The sequence below is a fragment of the Lagopus muta genome, chromosome 11 (assembly GCF_023343835.1).
Source record: "Lagopus muta isolate bLagMut1 chromosome 11, bLagMut1 primary, whole genome shotgun sequence".
Lineage (NCBI taxonomy): Eukaryota > Metazoa > Chordata > Aves > Galliformes > Phasianidae > Lagopus > Lagopus muta.
Genome location: NC_064443.1, coordinates 14,581,360 through 14,601,770, shown reverse-complemented (window position 1 = coordinate 14,601,770; position 20,411 = coordinate 14,581,360). Strand labels below are relative to the sequence as shown.

Genomic DNA, 20,411 nt, shown 5'->3' with positions numbered 1-20,411 from the left:
CATGTTTGTGATCAGATGGCATAACTAATGGCCGGGGCTGATTACATGCTGATTAAAAACTACTTAAGAATCTCGTCTGTCCAAGAAGGGGATAAAAAGGCCTGCAGTACAAGGGAAGTGCTTGTCCCTATATATCTCCTTGCAGTGGTATTAATGCATCAGCTGCTAACAGCAGGCGTAGATCGACTCTGCTTTGCACATCAAAGGGAATGCAGGATGCAAAAGGAGGCTGATGTGTCTGAGCTCAGTCAGAATTAGATCTGGAATGACCAGAATTAGACCTCTGGTGAATTAATACCTCTGATGAATGGATATCTTCCCTTCCTCGGAAACTGATGAATTTGACCAGGAAAGCATAAAAGCAATATTGGGGGTAGGTGGATGGTTGGACAGATGATCTTAGAGGTCTTTTCCAACCTCGGTGATTCTGTGATTCTAAAATCTGCTGGGTGTGTGTGCCTCATTAGGTCAGAAGCAAAACAGAGCTGCGTTCACCAAAAGACTAAAATATATCCAGGCCTGCTGGGACCTCCCCTAACCTGTCCCACATCATTGGCTGGGACACTAATTCAGCTAAATGCAAGCTTCTGGAGAGATTTTAGTAAGCCTTAAAGGGTCCTTTCTTACAAAAACAGCAAAGCTGAGGCACCTGGGACAGCTATGGACACCTATGCCAAATATCTGCCACTGACTTTCCTATATTTTCATACAATTTGATCTTTCTTGCACAAGGATGGCTTGCAACTCTTTCTTTACTGAGTTTATAGTGTTTCAAAAATGCCAAAATATGGGCAAATGAGACTTTGAAAATGCAGTAGACTGTGACAGCCACAATCAGTGTGAAATCAGTGTGTCCAGGTAAGGTGTTCTGTGGGACCATAAGGGACAGCAGAGCAAAGAGGAAATATTTTCAGTTCAAAATTATACTTAGTAGTAGCATTGAAGAGATGTAGAATATGTGTCAAAAAGCAGTGATATATAAATAATACAACTTTAAAAAATGGATTTTTCAACAACGTCCAAATATCCTAAGAGCTTGACTGTCAGGCTACAATCCAGGTGTATGCCTGTATTGCTAAATATGTGTGGATTGTAATATTTGTTTTAATAGAAATTATACAGTGCTGCTACCTGTGATGGCACACTCTTGACCTTTGTGGCAATGATTTTCCCATTTACCTGTATGTATAGGTAATATAAAAAATTATATACATATTATATATATATATATATTTATATTTTATATGTATGTATATAGACACACACATAAATATGTATATGTATATATATATATATACATATAGACCTCTCTCTCTCTATGTATATAGAAGTAGCAATACTTCAGTAAGTGCCAAAGCTGATGGCAGATCAAGTCTTTGTTTCAGAGCTGTGTTACTGCTATGGGAAGCTCTGCTGACAGTTATGAATGTCAGTCATCAAAACACTCTCACATGGTTCTGATAAGCCTAAATAATACCCTTTTATAGTCAATGTCACTGTCACCACGGAGGGCACAAAAGTCATCTTTTAAATTCGTTCCTCAATGTAATCTGAATGTGCCTGGATTGTCTACCAGGCATTTTCTGAACACAGTCAAATAAATTTGGTGTCAGCTGCCATGGGAACTGTCCTGAGTAATCTCATGTAGAATAACACAATTCCATATTTCAAACACATCTATATGGTAGCTAACCTAGAGATTCGTGGCAGGGTTTTGTGTGCTAAATTGACTCTTCTTTTTTCTTTTTGCTTTGAGATTGTGCTGAGAGTTGCTGCCTGGTCTGTTGGTTGTGGGGAACAGTGGCTCAGCATCGCAGACAGCTTCTTGTAGAAGCTCTGGCAATCCTGGGAACAATATTCACACCTCTTGACTTGCTTACACTGGTGCTTTCCAGGCCTCAGAATGCATGTAAGTACAAAGTGTTGTGTCCCATTTGTCTCCCAGCTCACTAGATTACATGCACAGGCAGCTTCTACTCCTTCACAAGAGCTCTCTTTAACGGATATTTTATATCACAACAACGATTTTAATAACTGAAAAATGTTCTTAGGAAAGTTGGAGAGTTTTCCAAGCCTGGATTACATCTTAAGCCTGTAAGGTATTGAATCCCAGGGATTTGATTCAGCAAAGCAGTTCTGGAGCTACTCACGTGCTTAAAAGTGCACAGTTATTTGGCGTTGCTTTGCTGCATTGATCAGCAATATGTTGTGATCTGAAGTTTGAACCCACAGTAGGAAAAAGAGACGGGGTGACAGGGAACAGGCAGGCAACCAACCTGAAAAACAGCCTTCATCTCCAAAATTACGTTAAGACAGTCTGGCTTCCTATGTGATAAAGAGTACTTGTTTCCATGACAAGAGGCTGGGGTGGGTTAACAAAGTACATGCTTAATATAAAAGACATTTGAAGCCATAAAGCTCTGGTTATTCAGCACAGCATTTTTCTGCTCCTAGGGACAAGTTAACAAAGGTGTATCCCTTCCAGAGGATTTTCAAAGACAGCTAAACAAACAAACAAACAAACAAATAAAGCCTCTCTATTAGAAATGTTACCTGTTTCAGTGAAGTTGACCTAAAAAGCTGACTTTAGACAAAGAGCCTTAGCACTAACTCCTGCAGTAAGGAGAGCGGAGGATTTGGGTCATTGTTCCTAGAATTAACTGATGTGACCTGGTGAGAAGATATGAAAATAATCTTGCCAAATCCTCACCAGGTCATTCTCAGCTACTTTCAGACTTACTATGGGCTCCTGCGACTGGAGGTGTGAGTCAGACTGGCTCCAGTCACTGCAAATATCTCAATGTCTGAGAAACTGTGCTGTAAGGAGTTTCTGATGCAAGCCCTGGGGTAAGAGGCTGCAAATCAGAGTTGTATTACCATGTACATGGAGCTCAGGCTGGGGTCCTGCAAAGATAAAATACTTAGCAAACAGAAAGACAGAGTTGCCTTATGGATTATAATGAATAAGTGTCAAATCTTTTTTTTTTTAAAGACATTTATTAAGCATATCAAAGCATCCAGAAGGTACATTAGAAGATGTTCAGGATCTCCTATTAACACCTTTCTTACTGAACATCCATAGATACATTTGACAGAAATAAGGAACATTAAAAAGAAAAAAACCAACAACAGCAACAAAATGCTAAATATATTGTACAAATTCTGGTTGTTTTTGTTGTTGTTTTTTTTCCAAGAAATGCAATATAAGGAATAAATTTGAGTCCTACTGCTGTCAATAGATAAAAACCATCATTCTTCAGTGAAACAAAAGGTTTCATTGTAGAACTTTGCTAGGAGATGTGAGTGATCTACATTTAAGAGGACAGTTGTATCTGTGGCAAGATTTTTACAAGTCATTCTTCATAGCATGTATGTAAGTGATAATTAAATACGGTTCTTGGGTGAGAAAGATATGGGGAAAAAAAAAAAGAAAAAGACAACTTTATTTGGTCACATGGGTTCCACTGATGCAAAGAAAGGTGATAGCTGCCCTATGGACAGCTGATACCTTCAGGTTTGGGTCTTCTACCTCCAAAGTCTTTGTTTTTATCTGTCCACTTGGAGCTAAACTTGAAAAGACTTATGATTCAACTATGGGATGCCATGCTCAGCATCCACAGCTCTCAGGCAATGGCTGCTTATTACAAAATATATCAGCGCTTGCTGTCAGACCCCGGATCAACATTATCACCAGCAGAGGAGAGATTCCTACATGGCCTTGTTCCACTTCTGCAACATTGACCCAGGGAAGCAGTATTTCCTGCAGCAGGATAGCATGAGGCCACCAGGTATATTGCAGCACCATTGGTGACTGGCTGGGAGGAGGCAGCTGTGTTCAGATTCCCTGCAGGCTGAATGCACAAAGTTCCATCTCTAGGACAGTGTTTTAAATCATTAAGTTTAAATAGAACAAAGCACAAAGGAGGCAGGCAGTAGTTTAATGCACACTTGCTGGTATTTTCTATTTTCCAGCAGTAGGATGCCTGTGCTCAGGTGGCAGGCTGTCAGCTCCTTTCCTCAGCTGCTGATTGCTTTCTTCTGTATATGGCCAAGGCTCCTGACTCAGGGCAATGGATCCCATTTCAGCTACATCATGTCTAAGCTTTATTCACTGACTTGATGCCCATTTCAGTTGTACAGTTAACTAGTTGTAATTATTGCTTCACCAGGGTGTTGTAAAAAACTAAAAACTGTAAGGCACTTAGATATTGGTAATATGTGACCTCATAGGGGAAAAAAAATAATAATAAAAAAAAAACTTGAACAAAATTTAAGCAGTTTAAGACTAAGTTTCTGCCCTGCACAGACAAATGACCTGGAATAAGGACTCCTGCAGCATGTGAGCTTGATGTATTCCCCTTGAAAAATGCGATTTTGCCAAATGCAGAGGTCCCTGATAAAGTCCATGCTCAAGCTACCATGAGCCACTCCGAGTCAGCTCCTTCCTAGCATGCTCTGGCCACAGGGACAGGCTGCTTTGCTGCTAGCACAGGCACGCACTGCCCTTGTGTGTTCAGTTGACTCTAGCTTGTGTATTTCAGATGAGCATCTGGTCTATTTTCTTTTCCCGTGAGATAGAGGTGGTACCAAATTCCTGGGATAATTCTGATGATGCAATCAAAAAGTCTAAGTGTTTGGACTGCATGGTGAGTAGATCCAGCCACCACAGTGCTCAATGCAAAGCCCATAGAAGCTGGTGGAAGGGCTCAGCATTGACCCTGCTGGTCATTGTCCTTTTCACCAAACAGAGCTATAGTACTGGGAATAATAGTAGGGTAGTGATTACAGGCCCTTTGGAAAATGGGAAATGTCTGAAGAAAAATGGTTCAGATCCTTTGGTACGTGGATGGATGCTGCTCTGTGTGTCCCAGCACTTTATAAGAAACTAAATTTGTTTGTGTTCTAGTCTTCTCTTAAGACAAAGAAAACACATGGCAAAGTACAGGACAAAATTTAGAAAATCTGGTGTGATTTCACAGCTAGTGCCAACATAAGCAACATGGAGGTAATTCCCTGTCCAGCCACAAGAACTGGTTTAAACTTCATTTGTGCCATTTACTTCTTTCTTTAGTCCTTCTTGTTCCTCTCTCAGAGGTTCCAACTCAGGTCCCTCCTGCACGTGTTCTTTGTTCCAGTTATTTCTGCCTTCGTTTTCTGTCCTTACAGGCTTAGTATCCTCTTCTTTTTCCTTTCTTTTCTTCTCCTCCTTCGCAAGCATACGGTAATTATAGTAGTTCATGATGAACAGGAACGTTCCTGCCAGGACCATCACAGCCCCACATTTAATGAACATATATTTATAGTCCCCAAAAGTATCGATAAGTGTTCCTGTAAAAGACATATTAAAAAAAAAAAGAAACTCAGAGATGAAGGAAGGACTTCTGTGATATCAGTTCCTATCTGTAAAAGGACACCCTTGTGGCTTTAGGATAAAATAAAACATTCTCAGTACTTCTGCTCTCTTCCCCAAGCACTCTGATGCCACAGATACTTCACATGTGCTCCACTTTACAGCCTGTGGTGGTTAAGGTTGATGTAGGTGACACTACCAGAAGTTTGTGCAATGAAGTGGAACGGGATGGTGGCAGCTGTCTGAAAGCTGGGTGTTAGGTGGCACCTGGCCACTGGGTCTGGTCTCAGACTAGTGACAGAGCCCCATCAATTTGTTCCACCATGGGTCACTCTCCAGCATTGGAGGGGACTCAGCTTTTGGCCACAGCTGCCCTTTCTGCACTTCTACCTGTGATCTGAGGATTAAAGTGCACAGCGTGGAACTGGAAAACATTAGTTCCAGGGAAAGCAAAGATGATGCTTTCAGTGTCAGATAATTTCAATGCCAAGACAAATGTGACTGGTTCCTTTGAAAGGTTAATGCCTCTGTTATGGAGTAACAGAGTAATTGAAGGGAGACGGCTTAATTGAAATGTCAGTGTTCTCCATTATGTCAAAATGTAATGCAAATCTTATTGGGATTATGATCCTAAGCATTAATTCCCACTTACTGGAGCATCATGGACCATTCGTAACATCCCAGATCCTCATGAAAGAAAGACCAACTCCTAACCTGGCATTCATAGTGCAGATAGACCTCCTTGAAACTGGCCCATCATCCATTTCCTCACTGACTTTTTGGAATATGTTCTCCTCCTTAAAGTGAGGGATCTTAATTACTTCCTGACTGACCCTCGATGTGAAAAGCTGATGATCAATTATCCCACTGCATAACACTAACAAGGGATTTTGTGGCCACCAAATACGTTTCCTGATCACAAAAAGAGTAATTTTCAACTGTTTTTGGTGACTAGTTCTTCCTGAATCACTCTTAGGTGTCTTCATACTCTGTTTTCAATGCACGGTGCATTTCATGTGGGTGGTGAAACATCAACCAAATGTTAATTGCAATTTTTTTTTCCTTTTCTGCTAATCAGGATGACCTAGAGGTCTCCTAAATAGGTTTCAATGAGAGTTTTAATGAGTAGAGTATTGGAAAATACAACAGTAGGATACCTACCTCTTTTCCTTTGAGAATAAGATAAAGCCATAAAACACACTGGGAACAATTTACTTAGTTCATTGAAGCAGAACCCTGCAGTAGGTTATTAAAATGCCAAAGAACCAATAAATTTGCTGCTTATTAAAGTAGCAGGGAAAACCCTACAAAACTAATATTACTGATTATTACATAGAACTGCTTCAGCCTCATTAGCAATCTCTGGTCATTAAGTTCTTTTTTCCACACAGAAAATTATGTAGCTCAGAAAACGGTCATTTTTAAATTGTGTTTTCTTTGTTTGTCATTAATTAAATAATGAATCTCTAAGACAGCAGGAAGATACAGCTGCTTCTGTCACACTACAGCTACATGGTAATATGAAAAATTGAAAGGCTCTGCATCACTCCCCAGACTGTTGACTTCAGCTCCAGTACTACACAGAAAGGAGCAGGGGAGAATTACTGGATGAGACACCTAAGGTTGCCAGCAGAAGAAAGGTGGGTAGGAAGAAGAGTAAAAAAAGATTCTGAATCTCTTCTCACAAACTGTGTTGGCAAGAAGTTACATGCAGTTTGAGGGAGCAACTACCCAGTGAAAGCAGGAGGAGGAAGGCACTCACCTCCAATGGGTGGTCCCAGCAATATCGTGCAGCACTCTGCTATGGTGACCAAGCCAACAGCGCTTGTGAAGCGGGAAGCTCCCACGAGGTCCATGAGAGTTTCAAAAAGCATGGCACAAACCATGCCGAAGGCCAAGCCAAAAAAGACAGAGTAAATGATGAGCCCTGTGTAGCCAGAAGCCAGTGGGCACAGAAGATGGCAAGTGCCATTGAAAGCAATGGAGAAGCTGAAGAAGTACTGAATCCGTGGCCTCACCCACTTGCTGTTTGCAATGATGCCAGTGGTCGGCCTGGCAACCATATCCACGATGGCAAGAATTGAAAGGAGGAAAGCAGCTGAATATTCATCAATGCCAATGTGCTTTGCATAGGGTGCCAGAAAAACAATGGGGGCAAAGAAGCCCAGGAACATGAGCACATTTCCAATCAGGTAAATCAAGAACCCTCTGTGCTTAAAGAGGGAAAAATCAAGGTACTTATTGAATTTTTCACAACAGTCCCTTTCTTCCTCCTCTCCTGTTTTGGTCTCCATACAGATGTTAGTGGGACTGTTCATTTCTTTGGCATCCTTAGTGACCTCTTCTTTCAGAATCTCCTTCCCTTCCCCAGCTGACTGGGGTTTGACTGAGACTTTGTCTGCACTGATGGGTCTGAAGAGAGCTCCAGCAACACAGCAGTGTAATAAAATTGCCCCAAGAATTAAAAAGCTGCCCCTCCAGCCGTAATTGTCAAAAAGGAATTGGTTGAGAGGAGCCAAGGTGCAAAGCATGACAGGGCTCCCTGTCATAGCAAGGCCGTTCGCGATAGGTCTTCTCTTCAAAAAGTATCTCCCTATGATTATCACTGATGGCTGGAGGTTGAGAGCAAGTCCCAGTCCTGAAACAAAGACAAACAATTGAGACATACAGAGAAAGCTTTGTTGTGTCTTCAAATCATTGTTCTAGGCAAATTCGTGGAGGAACCAGTAGCTCTTCAATATGAAATTTGGTGCTAACCACCAAAGCACATCCTTCTCATGCAAACTGCTGCCAGCTCTCCCTCCATGGGTGGTGGGTACCCAGACGTGCCCACAAAGGTCACATCAGACTTCCCAGATGCTCCTCATTTGGTGGTGTGAGCGAGCCGTGTCTGATGCATAAGATTAAGAGGTCTGCAAGTACACAGCAAAACAGCTACTGAGGATAGCAATTACACAGGACCGCAGAGTGTTTCTTCTAATTAAAATTTATTTTTACTACATGTAGATATCTAAATGATATTATAAATCTGCATTGCTAATTCAGCAATCCAGCTTCTCTTGCACAGCGCAAATCTGAAAGAAACACCAAACGCAGTGATGGCCTCAACGCTCTGTGGTTCTGTTTAAGAGCACTAGTGAATGTTAATCTCTTCTTTTTACACATTTCTAAGATTTGTAGTATTTCCTTAAAAGATTAAATTTGCAAATCTCCATCAAAACGACATTTTAAAATTATGCCACGTATTTTTCACCCTATCTGGGAAAGAATGAGCCCCATTAGAACAAAGAAGAAATGTAATCCTTGAAGTGATTATACCAGAGAACATGAATCCTGAAAATAGGGTCATGCAGATTTTTTTCTTGTTCATTAGTCTATATAATTAGTTTGTTTAACTCTGCAGTACATAATTAGGCATATTGCTTTACAGAAGAAAATTTAGAAAGGTCAAGGTCCTCAAAATTAATTAAGGAATGCTATCATTAGTCACTGATAGGGTAGAAACCAACTGATGCAGGAGAATTTGACTGATGTTGGATAGCTTAAATTTGAACAGTTTTACAAAATTATGCTTTATGCTAAGTCTCAGATATGTATTTTTTAATTACTTGCAAGTTTACAACTCCAAAAAGAAATAAAAAAACTTCACTGAAACTAGCCTTGATAGGAAACATATTCTCAATATGAATTTCTGCTTCTGGAGAGCCCATGCATTTGGTAGGTCATTAGGAAATACAGCTTATTCCTAATTTATAAGGGATGGGGTTCATGCCTATGAGGAGGACTGACCCAAAAACTGTGTAGGCAAAACACAGCATTGTGAGAGAGCACAGCTGGAAGTGCTCAGAAATGGGATTTATTTTCACCCAAGAAGATGCAGCACAGTAGACTAGAATCTGCTTGAAGTCCATATTCCCAGGCTGGTAGATATGTGCAAATATTGAACTGTCTTTTTCACAGAATCCTTTTTAGATCTATTCCATACCATGAGGTGAAGGAAAATCAGACTGGATGCCAGCTGCCCACTTAGCCAATAATCAACTTGAATCTTTTATTATATGAACATTAATTTGCCAGTCAGACAAATCTAATTTAATATTACATCATGCTCTTCCCATTAATTAAATTTGGAGAGTTTCAAATTGGCTGACTGGAATTTCAATTTACTTTAACCTTTTGGCTGGCTTTAGGTGGAAATATTTATTCCCATTTTATTCCCGCTTTTTGAAACTACAGTAACTTTGCTATGATTGAAGTTGTTACTCAAATAACCACATTTTCTCCCCAGGGATATGACAGAAAGGTCTATTGATGCTGTTGCATGAACAGAACCAAGCCCGTGATCCACAAAACATCCTTCCCTAGATTAAACTCATCTCCCCCAGGAGGAAGTAGTGGTGCTGCACGAGTGAGATGAGTAGTTATTGATCTTGTTTTTCCTTTATTAGTAAGGGAAGACCCTATCAGGTATTTAAATGCTCAGCCTCAAGAGCTAAAGACTCAAGTTTAATTTTTCTATGTACTTCACCCTAGATTCCATTGTATTTAATGATGGCCCTGTTGATAGAGATTAAACTGAAATCAGACCAGTCCATATCGGCTTGTGTTTAGCTTTGAAATCTGCTTCTTCTACCTCAGTTATGTGCCTGAACATCTACCCAGTGTGTCCAGGCTGGCATCCATCCAGGCCCACAGCTTGCACGCCCCATTTCTTTGTCTAAGCACTATTGAGAAACAAGCAATTAGTGAGGAAGAGAACCTGGGTTTTACAGCATGTGCAGGGAAGTGCCTCATGCAGCCCACAGCTCTGTGCTATCATGGACAGAGCTGCTTCAGAGCTGCCTCCAACAGCAATCTGACAGGAGCTTGGCCCCTGCTCTGCATACAAATGGAAGGAGACAAAATCAAGAAAGCAAGCAAGATTGCCTTGTCTAATCCCTGTATTGTAAACAGGCACTTCCCACTCTGCTCCTCTGAAGAGATTTCTATGAACGTGCCACAGGCACAGGACTGTGGTGGATACCTCCCAGTACCAACTGTCCAGTTGTGCCTCCATCCCTGGGCATTCTGGAAACACAGACCTTGACATCAGCCCAGAAAGAAGACTGGAAAATGTGTGATGATAAACATCATTTTCTTTTTAGCAAATCACCCCTGCAGAAGGCTCTCTTTCTTGTACAGCAACACCATCTCATGTGATGAGCAGGCAGCTTCATAATTGCCCTTGAATGCTTCCATGTTAGGCCTGACCAGCAACAGCACTTCAGGCATAATTAGAGGCATCAAGCATGTTAGCAGGATTACAAACATCTTCCTCTCTCTGTCAAATTAATATTCCTTCCCCTGCACAAACACCATTCCTGGAAATGATGGGTTATTAGCTAAGATCTCATCCATACAGCCACCCTCATATGCAGCATACAGGGGGAAGGCATCTCCCATGAAAAATGTGAATCTCTCTGAGGAAACATCCCAGCTCTACCAACAAGGACTTATGGTTTCCACGTGCTCATCCAGCATTAGGTAGCTTGCTAGAGGATGCTATTTTTTGGTGGGGAATAACGCAAGTCCATGCATCACTACATTTTGAGATGGAATCCTACATGAGGGTTTGTTCAGTACTGTGCAGATTTGATAAAGCAATGTGGGTCCATCCCTATTTGCCTTGATAGTGGCTGGTTTTATTGATTTTAAAGGGTGGAGTCACACTTTTCACGTACAGAGAGCCACAATACTTCATGTGTCTGCACTGAGCCAGGGAATGCTCAGGTAAAGCATGTACCTTGCAACCTCAAAAGCCAGTTTTGAACTACTGGGCCTTTGCCTTCTCCTAATAGAGTTTCCAACATGGAGATTCATATTTCACTACAGAAAATTCAAAGGATAACTTTAATAAGAAAATATAATTGTTGTGGGTCTAATGAATATTATTTTCGGATAAAGACTTCCTAACCTGGCACGCAGGCAAATGCAACGTAAACCAAAGCAACGCTGTAATTTCATTTCATATGTCTCAGAGAGGGAAGCTAACACACAATTCCGTCAGAGAACGGGTGCATTCTTCACAGATGTATTTGTACCTGGGAGGGCTTGCCCTGCCCTGGGCAGAGCACAGTCAGCCTGTATTGACTTCAGCAGGAGCTGAGTGGCCATCCTCACCATTGCCGCTGGCTGACAGCACTCAGCTGCAAAGAATACATCCCTGCACGCGATGGTCAGCCAGGGACATGGAGCTAAACTGGGAACAGGCTTCGTGCTAAAGCTCAGCTGCTGCAGTCAACAAGCCAGGAGGCCCCTGCCAGCTTTATGCCATCACAGTCCCATTGCCTTTAGCCCAAAGGAGGATGCCCAAGCCATCAGAAATGAACTTCAAGTGCGAGTCAAAAGAAAATGCTTTCTTCTTACCTGTAATGAAGCCCACGCAGATGTAGAGCTGCACGATGCTGGTGCAGAAAGCAGCTGAGACCATCCCAATGCCACACAGCAGGCCTCCGAGGATAACCACGGGTCGGCTGCCATAGCGGTTCACTAAAATGCTGCTAATGGGACCTGGGGAAAGAGAGAAATGAGGTCCTTGAAGTGGGAGTGTCTGACAGAAGACAGGTAAAACTAGCAGGATCAGTACCCCTGGGTGTTGTTGACAGCTTCCAGTGTGAGTTCAGGAAGAAAACAGAAAAAGAAAGTCGATGTGCACTGCTTGGGGATGGCAGTGTGTCCCATGCCACACGGTGGCTGTGATGATGACAGTCCCTGCCCCAGGAATGAACAGCTTCATCACAGCAGGCAAACAGTGATACTGGGTGAACACGCAACCCCAGCATAGGAGCTCCGTGATTTATTAGGATGCTAAATCACACACACAAAGCAGTGGTTCGTATTATGAGGCTGATATCATGAACACTGTTGCATTTTTAATGTCTCTACTTAATGCAATTCCGATACTGCTGACCAGGATTTAAGCTTGAGCAGAACAGTTAATTAATTCTTAATAGCAGCCTCCGTTGGTAGAAACAGTTCAGGATGATGGATGAACTGGTTCCAGGGAACCAGTTTGGTCTTGTATTTATTAAAGAAGTAGTTCAGGAAAACACAAAATTATGAAAGAGAGAAATGGCTTAACAAAGACTGCAGATACCAAAAGGAAGCATTTAAATCTGAGGAAGTGAAACAAGATTGTGGCTTTGGACAGAAGTTCTTGTTTACTGTAGCCCAAGTTAGTTCTAAGACCTGTAGAAATCAGAATCACGTATGTTGGAAGGACTGTGGAGGTTTCAGGTCCCAACTCCTGCTCGAAACAGAACCAATTTTGCTGAGTGTTTATCTAAGAAGAGCACAAAGCTCTCCCCTGGGGCAGCCTCCATGAAGACAGTGTCCCAACCACACAGCTCCCTGCTCTCCTGAGCAGTCAGGGGGGATCTCAGGCAGGCTTTACTGCAGGTCTGGGTGACCTTCAGCTAACAGTGTTCATCTGTTATCATCAACGTTATCAGCTTTACAGAGGGATAATCAGCCCCATTTGTTTGCCTGCCCGGGTGGAGAGCTGTAGTCTCAAGGGTGCTATCAGCCCAGGCTGGGCCATGCCCACAGGGAATGGCAAAGAGCTTAGGAGCAGCCTTAGTCTCTGCACCCTGAAACCTTAACTTCAAGGCACCATGAGCTTGTTTTGCTAAAGCAGCACAGCATATGGGATCACAGTCCATGCTTGTCCACACAGTCCAGCATTTGGGCTCTCTGACCAGTTCACTCACATCACACTGGTGCTGAAGACCTTGAAGATACCAACTGCAACCAGGGAGAGGAGAAAGCCAGGAGTAGGGCATCTGCTCAGAACCTTTCCAGACACTGGAGAATCCACAGCAAAGGTCACAACAAGTGCCCAGCCTGCAGGGAAAGCATCTGCCAGACCAATGCCTTATGAGACACAGGAGAATCCAACACATGGCCTCAAACAGACAGAAAACCAAACCTCCCTGTGCTGCTCACAGGACAAAGGTTTCATAGCAGTCCTGAGCAGACCTTTTGAATGCACTGAAGCAAATCACGTCCTCCAAATTACTTCCACTTAAGTCATCTGGACCTACAGAAACACAGAGGTGATTGTCCATAGTCTTTAAAGGAGCAGCCTTTTAGAAGCTGTCCCATCTCTCAGCAGAAACTCTAGCACGCAATATGTCACATAGCTGTGCACACTTCAGCACACAAACCCTGCCAGTGCAGGCACAAATCACAGACATTCACACCTCCACCGTGCCCAGGTGTCTGCAGTGATCAGTGTCACCCCAACAGATGCCAACGTACTGCTCCTGCCCTGCAGGACCCGCAGCACACTGCTCATAGGGATCAGCCATCAGAGGTGAGATCAGGCAGCAGCACTGTGGGGAGTTGGAGAGAACATCAAAAAGCTCGTGTCAGGTAAAGGAATTAAGAGGAGGGAACAACAAAGCCAGGACCGCAGTGGTGGGAAATGGGAAACAAGATTACTACTTTGCTTGCAGCTATTGCAAAAATTAAAAGTGTGACAGCATCTGGAAACAGAGTGGAATTGAAAAAACAGGACCTGTCATTTACTGGTTATTCAGCATGCATGAGAAGAATAAAGATGCTGTGCATTACCACACACAAACCTACTATGGGAACTTAGATCCCAAGGCACCTTTGCTTGCTCACACTGCCCTGGCATGCAGGAACCACAGGCTCCTGCCCTCAAACCCACCCCACCTGGCTAAGGAGCTAACAGGGGATTAGGCTGATTTTGTTTCTTAATTGCAGATCCAGGTGAGGACAGAATAAGAGAAATAGCCAACTAAGTGCCCAGAAAGCTGCCATTTGCCCTGCCTGACCTTGCAGAGGCAGCAACGGGAATGCTGTTGGAGTCCCTAAGAAATCATTCTAAGGAGCAAAAGCCATCTTGGCTGCAAAGCATGTCCCCAGGCATGGCACTGTGGGGACCTGAGCAGCATCACCAAGCCAGCATCCTCCCTACAGAATCCCCATCGCAGCAGAGAGCACGCGGCAATTTCTAATGGGGAAATTGGAGGTAAGATTCAATCATTGCCTTGCACCATGCTGTATTAAAAGGATGAAGCTGCTGACACAGGGCTGCCAACGGGGAGAAGGTATGGCATATCTCACCCAGAGGACCGTTCACACCATATATCCCCTGAAGATGCTGCTGGGACAATTGCGCTCCAGGAAAACTGACATCATGCAGAGCGCTGTCCCCAGCTCACATAAATCATCCTGGTTTAGTGCCCTTCCTGCACAAAGCCTCTCCTTTCTCATACCTGTGACAGCTTTCCATCGGCTGTCAGCTGGGGCATGGAAGGCCGTGTCAGAAGCTGATCATGGCTGCATGCAGAGCACAGCAGCTCGCCGCTGGGAAAGCACACAAGCCCTGCCTCATTTGTTAGCTTGTCCAATTACTTTTCACCTTGAGTTTTGTATTTGCAGAAGTGAAAAGGACCCTGAAGAGGAGACTGTAAAACCATGAAGAAAATGCAAAGTGCCCCGGGCTCTTCCCATCTCTCCTCCACAAAGCCAGGCCTTCTTGTCATTTCTTCTTCTTGAGCCACTGAACTATGGGGCAGGAAGGATGTAAGGCAGATGTGACACTTAACAAGAAATATCAATCCAGACTGGCTTAAACTCCTGCAAGTGTGACAGTGCTCAAGAAATAGACACCTGAATTGCTTTTCTGTTTTTCTCAGGAAGCCTTATGAATTTTTTATGGCCAGCAAAACTTGCAGTGCCAGTGCAAAACACCAGTGTATTTTTAACAAGAATTCTACTTCAAGTGTTCTTCTCTGCCTTACCTGTGACCACATACGTATCCCTCGTTTGTAAAGGCTGCTTTGTGATTTATTTTTATTTTTTTAACTTGACCAGATATTAAAAGCACCAACTTTCCCCATCGTCAGCAGAAACTGGCTGGGATGAACTGCTGCGGAAATATTTCTGCACCAGGCTCAGGCAGCCTTTAGTCGAGAAGCCTTTATGCAACGTGGGCTTATCCCAGGTTTCACAACACTGACCTTCTGACCATGCAAACACCGTACAAATACCACATATCTGCTACCAGGACCACATGATGGTCGTGCAGGTGATAAAACAGCAATGCTTCAAAGTGTGCTCCGCGTGGGGCGGAGATGTGGGAGCAGCTGTGTCCCCAGCAATGGGGCTGCATGCACAGCTCAGCTTTTCCCAGCTTTCTGAAGAGCTGTGGCTGTGCAGACGTTGGTCAGAGCTGCCCAGATGATAGTTTATGTTTTCCAATCTGCTGTGAAAACACAGATAATGTGCAGAGACTCAGCCGGACAGGACTGGCGGGGGCTGCGTGGAGTCACTGGGGACAGAAGGAGGGAGCGTACCCAGCTGGGAGGAAGGGAGGGAAATCATTTATACTAATAAACCAAAGCCTATTATTACACCAGTAGTAAAACAACGGCAGCAGCAGGCCTGCAATTTCCTCAGTAATAATCTCATTCCCTTGGTGGGATAACAACACTGCCATTGGCCTCGTAATTTATCCACCAGGGTACCAGGCCTTTGTAGCAGAGCAGCCTTCTCATTACCCAGGCAATGAAAGAAGTGCCCTGTGTTATTAACAGGCTGCCAGGACACAAGAGGGGCTGAGGAGCACGTGCACTCACCAGACACATCCTTGGAAAGCCAAGGACCCTACATGTACATTTTCCACGGCAGCATCCTGAGGTTAAAATTAAAAAAAGAAAAAGAACAAAGCAGATAAGATCCAAGCTTGAGAGAGACAAAGCATCCTCATCCTTATCCAGCAATCTTATCTGATCAGTACCCTGGCATTTCAATTCCCAGCCCTCACTACTGATGCACTGCAGAGCAGCCACAGGCCAAAATCTCCAAAATCAGGGCTGGAGCCAAGGTCCTTCATGTCACTTTGTATTTAAGCAATTAAATAACTGCTCCTTCAAGGGGACAGCATGGCAGGTGCCAAACACAAAGCTGCTTGTGCTCAATGCTTCCTTGGGCCGCTGGGTTGGACCCCAGCACATCACAGCTGCTCACCTTCAGAAGGTCATGGCTTCATGTTTTCTGAATTTCTTTCACGTAACTTTTGTAGCTAAGCTTTTACTTTAGCAGAACCACAGCTTTTTATCCCTTCCATCATGAAGTCCAGCTCCACATCAGCTCCCTACACATGTATTCCTTCTGATTAACTTCCCTTGTTCGGCCCTTTTTACACCATACTCTACCTGGGCACACTCTCCAAAGCCTTTGTCTATCTATCAGAAGCCCTACATAATTGGAATGAGAGAGTATGTAATGTTGGGCAATCAGAATCGTTAAGGTTGGAAAAAAACACTAAGATCACCAAGTCCAACCATCCACCCATCCCCACCACGTCCACTGACCAGATCCCTCATTGCCACATCTCCACAGTTCTTGAACACCTCCAGGGATGGTGACTCTACCACTTCCCTGGGCAGCCTGTGTCAGTGCCTCAGCACTCTAAGAAATTTTTCCTAATATCCAATCTGAACCTTTCTTGGTGCAACTTCAGACCACTGCCTCTTGACAAGTTGGCATCAATTTTCTTGCACCCCTTCCTAGAGCAACACACGAACACATCCTGTACTGACCAAGGGAAGAAGCCTTCACACATGTTAACTTCACATTTTGGAGTGAATTATAACTTACTCCTGGGCTTAACAACTGCCTGCAAAACATTATCAATTCCCCAACCAAAAGCAAAATCCTGTGCTTTCTTCTAGTTCATATTAATCTCTGTTTTTATTAAGTCTATCACATCTCTATTACTCCTGCCCAGTGACCTTTCTAGCTCCAATGAAGGACAAAATGATAAAGCTTTGTGACGAAGTCCACGAACACAGAAATATTTCACCCAAACCTATAGTGCTATTATTGTTCCTAACCAGAACAGGGCTATTTAAAAAAATAAAAAATATAAGCACATACATGGTGACCTTGCTGGGTTTGAGCACTTTCTGAGAGTCAGGAGAAGAATCCATACCATCATCCATTACAGAAATCAAATCATCTTTCACCTGGTTTCCTTAACGAAGTGGTGCTGCTAGCCCACATATTGCCTCGGTATGGGAAGATGGTGTGCTTCAGTGACGTGGGGAAGCTCCTTCAACCCTGCTGGGACCCTGAGTGATGGCCACAGTGAGCAGAAGGATGGCACGATTCTATGATCCAGCACTATACAGTGGAGCTGTGCTCATGCCAGGAGTACCTGGGCTTGGTCCCCAGTGTCTGCATGGGCACCACAGGTAACACTGCGGTGTGCCATTTGGTGTTCCCTCTTGCTTCAGCCTATGCAAAACAACCAGGCAGAACAATGCATGTCCAGTTACAAAAAGTGATGGAAAGACCATACTGCAGCCCCTCAAACATAATGCAGAAGAATAAGCCCTTTGCTCTTTAGAATCACAGAACCATAGGATCCTGAAAGTTGGAAAAGACCTCTAATATCATCTAGTCCAACTGTCACACCCCTGCCATCAGTATTTCTGCAGGACACACAGAACACCATCCAGCTCCATGGGTTGGGGCCCCTCCTGCCCTGGAGCTGTGGCTATTTTCAATCAACTGAGTTGAGTACAGAGACTTGGGTGAGGTCTTTTGGTAGCAGAGAAGGTTTTGATGAGGTTCAGACCACACCAGACAGAACATACACAGCTTTGATTAAGTTAAGAACTGCAGAATCAAACTCATTATTAATATAGCTTGACGCCACCGCATGTTGTAAGGTCCTTTCTAAACCTGTCACTGCAATTTATCATGCCAGCAATGTAATAAAATACAGCTATAAAATTTTGGATTAAATGCTCAAGGTCAGTGGTTGACTTTCAACTTCCCAATCTCTTGCTTGCTGCTGTAGCTGATGCTCTATTAAGCACTTACAAGCTCTGGGAGAAAGTTTCTTTGGAGAAAAGACTCAGTTGTTGGGCATCTCCAGAATTAAATCCCCAGATGTTTCATTCAATTTCAAAACAATAAATAATAAATAACTAGAGTAATGAATACTTCTTGGCTTCGGGATAAGGTTTTCACTTCAAAAACACTCTGATTTTTGTTGTGTTTGCAAGAAGTTGCTCTCTGTGCCTACCTTTGTAAGACAGGCAGGCGATTCCCTAATATCTGTAGAAATTTGGAGATGTACGAACAGCACCCTGGAGATTTGGGGAGTACCACAGCAGGCATAGCAAGAAAAGATCAGGATTCAGCTGTGCTCCATGAATACTAACAGCTACTGGTAATGTAAGGCATCACTTCTGCCCACAGTTCTCGCCTCCTTAAAGCCTTAGAGAAGCCCAGTGCTGCTACAGGAACATTGCTGCTATTTCATACACAGGTTGCTCTGAAAGTTATGCCCCCTATTTATTCCAATGGAAACTACAGCAGATACAAAGTGCATAAGAACCTTATTTGATAGAGAAGAGCACGGGGCTGCCTACTTTGCTGCACACTGATCCGTTTTACTGTTTGTTTGTGAGCAATGGAATTGTCTTCTGCAGCCTCACTGCGATTACAAAATGCAAACACACGTTCTGTCTACAGCAAGGAGTGCTCCCCCAAACAAGCCCCTGCTTCAAAGAGTTTGCCAAGGAATTGGAGGACTGCTTCCCGGGGATGTTTGCAAACAACAGCTGCTATCTGCAGGGCACTGGGACTCCTTGGGTGCGCTGCAGCAGGCTGGTGGCACAGCACAGAGGACTGAGCAAGCTGCTCTCTTTGTCTGCTACGTTTCAAACAGAGCAGTGGCACCAAGACTTTGCTCTGAGTTGTAACAAGGAGGATCACAATAGGTTCTGAATCGAGCATTGCTTCCGCTTGACTATAAAGCATCATTACTTTAACAACTGCTCCACATTGCATTATAGGGAAGAAGAAAAATACACAATTTTGGTAACAAAAAATATTTCCAGGATTGATTTAATAACCAAGATAAATTCCAGTGATGTTTCCTGCAATCAGAGAGCATACTTTCTGTCTATCTTCAATTGCAAACTTTATTAAAGGTAGACCAAGGCTCTCGCTGAGTCAGGAACATGCTATCACAATGATTTAAAAAAAAAAAAAAAAAAGAGAAAAAGCAAACTTGTGTACTGCTTTGCAACTGATAAGAATGATTGACCCTAGTAATTCCATTGCTGTGATTATAACCTGCCACAAGAAACAAGCAGCTGCTCTCCTGTGTGCTCACCCTTGGCTGAGCCCCCATCATTTAACACTGCCATAAGTTATCTGACTTCTGGACAGCAAAGCACCACTACCATCTCCAGCTACATACCTGGCTGTACTGGCTGTAGTTTGCATGTCAGAGGCAAGAGAAAAACCCCATCCCAAATAAACACCCCCTTCATTCAACTACGCTCTGCGTGTGGACGTTTCCCTAAACCACATTGGAAAACGCAATTAGAAAATAGATTTGCTGATAAAGCAGCACAGATAGGTGCTGGTGCTTTCCCTGCATGCTGCCCTAGAGCAGAGATACCCGACTGCTATCTGTCTTACAGCAGACCCAGCAGCTGGGGCAGGCGTACTCACCTGCGCCGTACGTCGTGGCCAGCATGATGGAGGAGACCCACGCGATCTCGCTATAGGACGTGCCAAAGAAATCCTGGATTTCTTTGTAGAAGATGGCTATGCCTTTGGGGAAGGCATACGCAAAGCCGATAGAAATGAAAGCCCCGAAGACCACCACCCAGCCCCAGCCACCATCCGGGGGGCCGGCGACTGGCCCTGCATCGCTGTGGGGCGGCATTGCCACAGGACGCAAGCGGGCACCTGGTGCTCCTTGGGAAGCCCTGAAAAATAAAAGTGCAGATGGGCAGGGTCAGTGCTGGCGGTGCTCCCTGGGCTGCACTGACAGCACGGCCCCAGCACAGCTTCCAGCTATTGATTTTTGCTGTCGCGAATATTGCACATATCGGCTAGGTTTAACAGTGCATCTCTATGGTGCCTTGGAGAAAGAGTGGGCCAACGCTGGAAATGCCAGTGGATGAAGCTAAGATTCAAAATAATGTCTCCAGCCTGGAGCAGCCCCTACTGGGAGCCC

The 20,411-nt window shown here is 43.8% G+C and overlaps 1 protein-coding gene across 4 annotated transcripts in view; it reads right to left on the bottom strand.

The window, feature by feature from the left end:
• Positions 1 to 2,984: 2,984 nt before the first annotated feature.
• LOC125698644 (monocarboxylate transporter 2-like) overlaps positions 2,985 to 20,411 on the bottom strand; it is a 28,167-nt gene continuing 10,740 nt past the window's right edge. For 2 of the 4 annotated variants that reach the window (XM_048957287.1, XM_048957284.1), the window contains exons 2-5: positions 19,901 to 20,160; positions 11,756 to 11,899; positions 7,113 to 7,988; positions 2,985 to 5,328 (exon numbers count right to left, since the gene is read on the bottom strand). In XM_048957287.1, the coding sequence (XP_048813244.1) occupies positions 5,036 to 5,328; positions 7,113 to 7,988; positions 11,756 to 11,899; positions 19,901 to 20,117 (1,530 nt within the window). In that variant the 5' untranslated portion in view covers positions 20,118 to 20,160 and the 3' untranslated portion in view covers positions 2,985 to 5,035. The remainder of the gene's footprint in view (positions 5,329 to 7,112; positions 7,989 to 11,755; positions 11,900 to 19,900; positions 20,161 to 20,411) is intronic. The other 2 variants (XM_048957286.1, XM_048957285.1) reach the window with 1 other exon arrangement.